At 53.1% G+C, this 8,742-nt stretch overlaps 1 protein-coding gene across 2 annotated transcripts; it reads right to left on the bottom strand.

The window, feature by feature from the left end:
* Positions 1–184: 184 nt before the first annotated feature.
* Positions 185–7,541, bottom strand: Ppp1r1a (protein phosphatase 1 regulatory inhibitor subunit 1A). Of its 2 annotated transcripts, none has more exons than XM_032884205.1 (7): positions 7,328–7,541; positions 4,128–4,188; positions 3,276–3,313; positions 2,838–2,901; positions 2,130–2,285; positions 1,261–1,367; positions 185–863 (listed from the first exon to the last, which is right to left on the bottom strand). In XM_032884205.1, the coding sequence occupies exons 1-7, from the start codon at positions 7,409–7,411 to the stop codon at positions 858–860; spliced, it is 516 nt and encodes a 171-aa protein (XP_032740096.1). In that variant the 5' UTR covers positions 7,412–7,541; the 3' UTR covers positions 185–857. The 2 variants fall into 2 exon arrangements, with proteins under 2 accessions (XP_032740096.1, XP_032740101.1); XM_032884210.1 differs by having other exon boundaries at positions 755–863; positions 3,276–3,310; positions 7,328–7,535.
* Positions 7,542–8,742: the final 1,201 nt, after the last annotated feature.

Below are 8,742 nucleotides of genomic sequence, written 5' to 3'. Positions count from 1 at the left end.
TAGTTATCTTCCTAAGCTAGACAGAACTCTGCCATGGTATTCTCCATGAGTGTTGAAGCGGGGATTCAAGTAAAGCCTATCTGGGGGTGGGGGTGGGGTGATACGGCACACAGCCCTTCACTGCCCAGGCTATGCTCTTCTCAGCTGTGTGGTACTGCTGAAGAAAAGGGGACGAAAGAGTCTGCCTTCTCCCTCCATCTCTTTAATTCTTTGGGAAAATCAGAATCAGCAGCAGAAGCCTGGCTAGAATCAGAGACCACTTCTCCATTTGTGCATGGTGTTAGTCTTGCCCTGACCTTAGTAGGTAGGACAATGGAAGAGGGGTTTCTAGTCACTGGGTTTTCTGACAATCTTTGTTGTCAGGTTAGAATAAGGAACCAGTGGCCACACAATTGGAACCAGACGATTCCAAATACTCCCTTTCTCAGGGGTTTCAGGACAAGATGCACTTCCCACTTATGTCCAGCAGATGGTGCTATAGCAAGCCCTCGCTGGTCTGGGTATCTGCCTTAGAGTGGCAGTCTCCCAAGTAGGCGGCCCCGCTACGTGGGCGGAGCTTTCCACAGTAAGAAAGGAAAGCCTTGAAGTGATCTCCTGCTTCCACACTCCTCTTTTTCTTTATGCTAGTAGAGGCTAGGCTTTTGTCAGTTTCCTATTTCCTTGCTTAGTTGGTCCCGAGGGTGGGGGCTGTGGGGTGCAGACAAGAGCCGAGGGAGGAAGGAATCCCCAGGCTGGAAAGAAGAAAAGCACCAAGGACCTAACACCAAATTTATCACGTTTAAAAACAAGAGATTAAGAAACATCCAGTGTCCATGAACTTCCACACTGCACTGGCGATCCCCGGATGTCACCTTCTGTCAGACCTGTTTCGGGGGAGGAAAGGGGAGGTGACTGAAGGGTCATAGGCTCATCCTTCTGGTCAGCCCAGCTTCTGAGGGAGTCCTGCTATGGATCTCAGTCTAAGCCCCTTCTCTTCTAGGCCCACAGTACTTTGGTTCCAACTGCCGTTTATTAAAAAATAAAATTAGTTCTATGTTCTATTTCCATCACCTGTTCCAGAAGGTCTACACAACAAAGTCTCCATTGGATCCTTCCTGCAGTCACTTAATCCCTCCTCTCTGTCAGAGGGCGTCTCTTAGCACAAAGGCTAACTTATTAGTGACCAAATAAAGCTGCTCCTTTGTCTACTCTCTTGTTTCCAAATACTAGCCCTACAGCCCGCTCTCCTGAAGGCCCCAAAGCCCAGCCCAAGGGCCTTACCAAGCTGGCTCCCTGGGAATCCAGTGGTAGCATGTGGGCTGAAGGGTCCTCTGTGCTGGGCTCCACACCACACTGCTCCTGAGTCTTGGGTTTGGATTCTGCAGGCTCTAGGGAGGGAAAGTGGGTGGTGGAAGGAGAGCTGGCCCTTATAAAGGTGTGCAGCTGCTAAGACGGGGCCCAGGACCCATTGTGAGCAGATCTACCTTGCCGTCTGGGGTTTCTCTGATCACAGTTACTATGACAGCTTCGCTATTTTTTTTTTCTGTAATCAGAGATTGAAAAGTAAAAATAAAACAAAACAGACCCCCAAACCCTAAAACGTGAAAAAATAAATAAAAAAAATTAGAGTTTAAACTGAAGTGATGCTGAGCTTGACAAGGACTGTTACCTATCCCAGTTAGAGATCACTCACTGGACTGTAGGAAAAGAGTGTGCTTAACTACAGGATGCTCGGCTGGGCGTGTTATGTAACACAGTGTGTGTACTGTATCACTTTCACACGATTGGAAATTCTGGAATGCATCTGGGAGCAGGGAATGTGGTTGTGGGTTAACACCACCAGCACTACATTCCTTGTACGGTGGCGTAGCCCTGACTCCGATACAGGGTCAAGTGCTGATCTAAGTCTGGTGGGGTTTTGTTCCTTTTCCAGCCAGGACAGGATCTCTGGGGTCTAAGGTGGTAGCTTACAAAAAGACAAAGGGAGTCAAATACATGATGTGTGGAATGTATCCTTGTCCTTGACTGGGCTTTTGGCTATTATTCCATCCCTCCCAGGCTGTGACTCTTCCCGGTACCCCAGTGGGTGAGGCTGTCTTCCTGCAAGGCTGGGGAAGTGCATTCTGGTGCCCTCCCAGGGTTGTACATACTTTGTGCTGTCCCCGAGGTATCTGGCCTTGACGCTGAGCCTGTGTCTGGGATCCCAGGTGGGCAGGACTCCTGGTTCCCTGTGCTCTCAGTGGCTCCCTCAGGTTCTTCCCCTTGTTTCTGTTGCCCTAGGTGATGTTCAACCATCGTCTGGAGCTCTAGGGGCATAGAGAAAGAAAACATTGGATATAACTTCCTAAAAATCTCCCGTGGGAGGCCTCCTAAATTCAATAGTCCCACCATTGGGTCCGTGCGTGTTGCTGGGTGCTTTAACTTCCCGTGAACTGGGCTCTAAAAGGGAGGAACCTTTGCTGGGCAATAAGGGGAGGTGAAAGCAGGAGCATAATGTCTTTTCAAAGGCAAATAGAGGGGAAGAGCCTTTCAGTGCAGAAGACACTGCTAATGTACTAGGACCTGTGGTCTCCCCAGGGGCAGGAGAGAAGCCTCAATTTGGACTCAGGGAGTATAGTACCTTGCATGTGCTGTGATGATCAGGTTACATGTACCATTTATCTGTCATAGTGAGGAGGTGGCATTCTGGCTTGGTCCAGGGACCAGCTTTATCAAGGCCACAGGAGCCTCCTACACATAGCAATAGCCCCACTCAAATAAAGGCAGACCCAGTAACCTCCCAAGGACTCCCTGCAAAGGGTTACTAGATCTACTCTCCAGTTTTTGCCAGAGGAGAAATTGGGAGGGGGATGACAAACCTTTCATGGTGGGTGTAGTCCTTGTCATCTTCTTCCGTTGCCGTGGAGACATTGACAGTGTGGACTGTGAAGGACACAGAGCCTGGATGGGTGCCAGCTCTTCCTACCCTTCTCCTCTGCTTTGGCATGATTTTGGATTAGAGATTAGGGCAGGTGGGTTTTAGGAGTAAGAGAAAATCCTTGTTTCTTAGCTGTTTCCGCCAGGCTGAGAGACAGTGTATGCTGACAGGGGTGGGGGGTGCACACACCTTTTCAGGGTACACAGAAGAGGACAGCAGAGGCCTTACTGGTGAGGAACGAGGCTTTTGCCTGGGTTCTGGGGTGCTGACTCAGCGTCTGTATATGCCAAGTGCTGCTCTTTTACTGAACTACACCTCAGATCTGGAGAATGAGGGTTTGGCTTTTGAGGCCTGGGGTGAAGGGTAGAGGCCAGCTCACCTTGAGAAGTGGGTTGGGGATCCGGTCTTCATCTACTTCTGGGGGAAATAGTGGGAAAACAGTGGTAAGAGCAGGAAACCCGGAGGTTTCCTAAAGACCTGAGTTCTTAAGAAGAAGGTACACAGCAGTCACCTCTGTCCTGAACTGTCCCTGTCCTCTCTGGATCCCCCTGTACTGTGGCTTGGCTTTGTCAAAACAGGCTGGACCCTGTGACCAGCCTAAGCCTGCACCCTGGCCTCAGGCCTTGGAGTCTGAAAGCAAATCTGTGGTCCTGCGTTTTTTCCTCGTCCGCAGCATCTGGGTCTCTTTTCCCTTTCAGTCATTTTTCACCCCCAGGTCTGAGCTGAGCTTTCACAGGAGCAGGGCCAGGGTCCATAGGTGTGCATCATTTATGAAAGGAGAGCTGGAGACTTTGGCATCCCCGATTTCAGACTATACCTACCAAGCTCTTCTGACATCCTCTAGGACCTTGTTGTGTCCCCAGACCCTGGTGGGGACTCTGGTGACCAGAATTCCAGCTGCTCCCCGAGCTGTTTCTAACCTCACCCTCTGGGGACCTGACGCTAGATGACAGAGACAGTCTCTCCCCCTCACAGCTGTCACTACATTTGGAGTGGGGATAACGGCATCTCAGTTGCTGGAGAAACCTACAAGGCTGTTGTCACAGCAACCTGCACTAAATTGACCATCCTAATTCCTGGATGTTAGGAATGTGGCTATCTGTCCCCTCCCCTCCTAGCACAACTCCATTTTCCTAAAAGCAAAAATAAACCTTGCTGAGCCAGCATGGGGATCTCTACTACTGAGGTCTGCCCTTTGTCTCGAGCACCCGTCCCCTCCTACAGGGGTTACCTGGGGATGACTGGTCGCTGGTCAGCACAAGTGTGGCAGGGGTGGGGCGGCGCCTCCGAATCTGGGTTAGGGGAGGAAGAATAAGAGGTCAAGTTCACTAGGAATACCTACCCGGCTGACTCTGCATATCCCTTAAAACATGTCTGGTTACTCTGGAACACTGTTGGCCCATTCTCTTCTTCTGGGGTGAGCTGCTCTTGGGGACCCCCTGGGTGTCTACACAGTCCCTTCCTTTGTACTGTCTCTTCACCCTATCCTTGTCCTCCCTGGCTCTCCTTTCAGAAACGCTGTCCACTCTGTGCATTGATTTCTGGCCTTTGTCCTTCTGTCCATCCTGGATCAATGGTCAGAAATAACATGAGAGGTCAGAGGGTTTTCCCAGTCCACCCCTGAAGCAGACATTAACCCTTTGTGGGCTCCTACCTGTCTGCAGAAGGCCTCCCTCAGGCTCACCCACCGTGAAGGAAGCATACCATTCCCCTCGGCCACCACAGTCCCTCAATACTCTAACATTACAGTAGCCTTGGATACAATGGATTTTTAATTGGTCAGGGAATAGGGGAAGTGGTCCCAATGGTGAACAAGACCCGAGGAGGGGTCCTGGGTAGACGACTGGCCAGCCCCAGGGGAAGTGAACATATAAAGCTGATTGGTGGCTAGAGTTCCAACTGAACCCTCCTTCTGCCACTGGTTTTCCCTCTTGTCCTGCTGTCTATTAAGCTGATGGTTGCTGAATTCTACAGACTCTTGGGATGTGTAGATTTTCCTTTCTGGGGAAGGTTTGGAAGAGAGTGGTACCACAGGAGTGGCTCTCTCAGGGCTGTGGGTAGGCAAAGCTAGCAGTCCTGAGGAAGCAGGGTCCAGCGAGGACCCAACTGATCAGATTTAGATATTTGTCTCTTGGCATCATCACCCTTGGCAGTGGTGGCTGGAGGTGATGAGATATCTAGAAAGTGGGAATGGTAGGAGAGACTGAGCCAGAGAGGGGGCTCTTTCCAAAGAAGGAAACAGCACGTGTGGAATGAATGACTTCTTGCTTCAGGGCAAACCAGTGGCATCTGCTTTTAGTGACATTTCAAGGTCCCAGCAGAGCTGGACCTGTGTGTGTGTGTGTGTGTGTGTGTGTGTGTGTGTGTGTGTGTGTGTGTGTGTGTGTATTAAATGTGCTTTGTCTCTGGTTGTTCCTGGTACAAGATGCTTCATGTATGTGGGAGTGGGACCACCCCTTTGCCGGGGTTTGACCCCTTACTTTCTTTCTGTTTGGGTGGGGGGTGGGGTGGTCACTGGAGAGGAGTGGAAGTGACTAAGCCTGTGGAAGGGGGATTAGTGACTTGATATAATACCTGTATTGGGAAACCAAGGAGCCCATGACCAAAGGTCAGCAGGGCTCTGAGGTTGGACAGACCCTTACTTACCTTACTTAACAGACCCCCCACCCCCCACCCCAGACAGGGGCTTGAAGCACTCTGAGTCTTTGAGGATTGTGGTGTTAGGAGGCAGGAGGCAGGAGGCAGGAGGCAGGAGGCAGGAGGCAGGAGGCAGGAGGCAGGAGGCAGGAGGCAGACTCCCTGGATCCCAAGAGAGATGACTCTTCTCTGCCCCTACCTCACCTAGCTCTCAAGGACATATGAAGGTTGTGGTGGAGGGCAGCCCCCACACTCTGCTGTACACTTAGCTCCCCACTCTTTCTTCACCTTCCCACTCCCACCCCATGGAAGTTGGGGTAGGAGCTCCTGCTATGCTTGGTAACAGCAGGAAGGACTGGGGCAAACTTTCAGACCCAGGAGACAGATTTCTGAAGACTAGAAAAGAGCAGACAGAGTCCCAGCTTTTTCCCTCTCTTTGGCTCCCTAACACGACCATGTGCCCCATGTGCTCCCTTGTCCCCAGCTCTGTGAAACAGCTGGCCTGCCCTCCTCCATCCCCCTTCAACACCAAATGGAGGCAGGTGTCAGGTCCAGTCCCTCAGTCTCCATTCCTGGGCCCGCTTTCCTGGTTCAAAAGTCATCTTAGCCAATCTGCTGTCTCTGGTCATAGGTATATTTCTTGACCCTATAGAAACACTCCTTATTCTCCTCATCTCAGGTGTGTGAGGTTTCAACACACCCTCTCCAGTCCCTAGGTCCCCAGGTAGGGAGAGGAGAAGCCAGGGTACCTGGCCCTCCCTGGATCTGAGAAGCAGAAGTTTCAAAGAGCACACCTGCTTGGTCCCTTTTCATCCACACCCAATTCTACAAAAAAGCTCTACCAATGTGGAAACCTCTCTTTCTCCTGCCCATGCCCAGAGGTCTGAAAATTTCAGACAGAGAGCTTGACAGTGAGTGACTGGGGGCCGGAGTCCTGGGGAGCTGGATGCTCTTGGGGACCGATGGTCCCCACATTCGAGGGAATGCAAAAGAAGACGGGCTGCAGATAGTAAGTAGCCCCTTCCATACGCTCACTGACGCTGACACACACTGCTCACTCACACACTGCCGCCTCTGCCAGGCTGCTCCGAGCTAAAAATAGGCCAGGCCAGGAGGCTGGGCCAGGGCCCTGCACTCCCACCCGGTGAGCCAAGCTTTCTTGGTGGCTTGCTTTCTGGCTGAGCTTGGACCCCAGGCCCAGACGCTACAGTTCGTCCCGCTACGTCCCGCATCTCACCCCCACTCCCTACTCCATAGGGCAGAGTTATACCCAGGTCCCACGTGCTCCGACTTACAGAAGGGAACACCAGCTTGCAGACCCCCGCCCTCGCTCCAAAGCGCCTCCATAGCTGTCCTCATCTCTTTCGGTGCCACACTCATAGCCCAGGTGCGGATGACTCGGAGGTAAGGAGAGCTGTCTCTTCTGCCCACTTTCCGCCCCCCGCCCTGAGCACCCTTCAGGCGGTACCCTTCAGCCCAGCGATGCCACCTAGCAGGGAAACTCTGGGGGTTGACTGGGTGTGAGGGGATGTAAGGTCGCCAGAGGCGGAGGAAGGGTCGTGTCCCCACGGCTGGGCAGCGAGTGAACCACGCTCTTGGGGACACCAGGCACAGGGACCCGTACTGGTGACGAGGCGTGGCTCCACTGTTGGGGGAGGGTATGGAGACCCCCATAAACTGGGCGAGTACGTTCCCGAAGAGGTGCAGTGCCACGCTGGGGCGAGGCAGGAATTCAGATCCCACGGCCAGGTCCCCAGTCCTTCGCCGAGTCCCGCTGCCCCGCCCTGCCTGTACCTGCTCGGCTGCCTCCGGGTCCAGGTGAGGCTCCAGCAGCGGAACCGTAAACTGGATCTTCCGTGGACTGTTGTCGGGCTCCATGGCGCCCGGTCCGGCGGCGGCGGACCTCGGGCTGGGGCGGGCGCGCTCCCTTTTCGCTGCGCTCCGGCCCCGGCCCCAGCCCGGCGCTCGGCTCCCAGCTCCTGGCTCGGCGCGCCCCGCTCCGCTTGGGGACTGTGTTGCTGCGGATTGGCTCGTCACTGTCCCTCCCGGCCCCCTCCTCCCCCAGTCCCGAGCCTTAACCCTGTGGTGGCTGCGCTGGCAGCTGCGCGGGTCGCCGCCCCTCAAGCTAAGGAGCCAGACCCGGGTGGGGTCGCTGTCCTAGACCACTCGAGGGCGGGCATCCAGGTATCCTAGAATTCTGGACAGGGGGTGGGTGGGTGTGGAACTTCTTCAAGCTGGGGCAGGTTTCAGGGTCTGGAAAAAAGGAAGGGCACAGCTTGAGAGTAGATAATGTTTATCATCTAAAGGATATTTCACAAACAAAAAATTGAAAGGAAATTTAGGTAAGCAGCAGGAGGGATTTAAGTTAGACTAAAAGGGAACTTCCCCTTGAGACCAAATCATAGAGTGGGTGTGAAAACTTTGAGGGCAGGTGCGAGCTTTGGCTACTGTCCAGGGAACACTCTGGACAGAGAGAGAAAAGAGGGGGAAGGCCCCAGGGAGTCTCTAGAGTAAGATTCTCTGGAGTGTGAGTGGACCAAGGGCTTGGGGAGGGAGGGCCATTTAGGGTAAAGAAGAATCCATGGAGGTGAAAGCCAACCCTGCTTGTGAAATAGATTTCACTTTCTGCTTGCTACATTTGGGGCTGCAAAGTAGGTGAAAGGCCTGCAAGGGGGTTACAGGGATGGGGAGGGGGAGTGGAGAAGAACACCCCACTAGGGGCAGCCTGTTTACACATGGCCGGTGTCCACTTTCACTGTTGGCAGGACAATGAAAATGCTCTGCCTGGAAGTTAGACTACTAGAAGAACTTACTGGGTTGGTATGGGATCAACATACCACTCAGTACTAACCAGTGAGGACGACAGGATATTCATAGGAACTGAAGTGCCCTGTACTACTAGGGTTAGGGTCACTGGACAGGGAGAGGTGGGTGCTGGGCACTGGGGAGAGGGTTCCTGATGGATTTAGGAGGCACAGTGGGACTGAGATCGAGAAGGAGAAAGTCTGCAGTGCTGGAGGAGGTGTATGGCAGGGCTAGGAGATCAGTTTCTTTGTAGTCTTAAACTGAACAGAAGGCAGGGTCCACACAGGTTTAGGCCTGGCCCCAGGGTAATCGGCCTTGGTCATCCCCTACTCTAGGGGCAGCTTTAAACCTTAGTTTGGGATTCCCCGTCCTGCTTTCCCGGCCCCTTCCCCTCTTCTCTCCAA

Source organism: Rattus rattus, chromosome 1 (genome assembly GCF_011064425.1).
Source record: "Rattus rattus isolate New Zealand chromosome 1, Rrattus_CSIRO_v1, whole genome shotgun sequence".
NCBI classification, from domain to species: domain Eukaryota; kingdom Metazoa; phylum Chordata; class Mammalia; order Rodentia; family Muridae; genus Rattus; species Rattus rattus.
Note: the sequence above shows the minus strand (reverse complement) of the source record. Positions and strands in the feature narration are given on the sequence as shown.

What these genes read in the sequence shown, in the direction of transcription:
- Ppp1r1a (XM_032884205.1), bottom strand. Translation starts at nt 7,411, where the DNA reads ATGGAGCCCGACAACAGTCCACGGAAGATCCAGTTTACGGTTCCGCTG. An exon ending in TCCCCAACCCACTTCTCAAG is followed by an intron (nt 2,902 to 3,275) that starts GTGAGCTGGCCT and finishes TGTCCTTCACAG; the next exon opens with TCCACACTGTCAATGTCTCC. An exon ending in TACCTCGGGGACAGCACAAA is followed by an intron (nt 1,368 to 2,129) that starts GTATGTACAACC and finishes TTCCCTCCCTAG; the next exon opens with AGCCTGCAGAATCCAAACCC.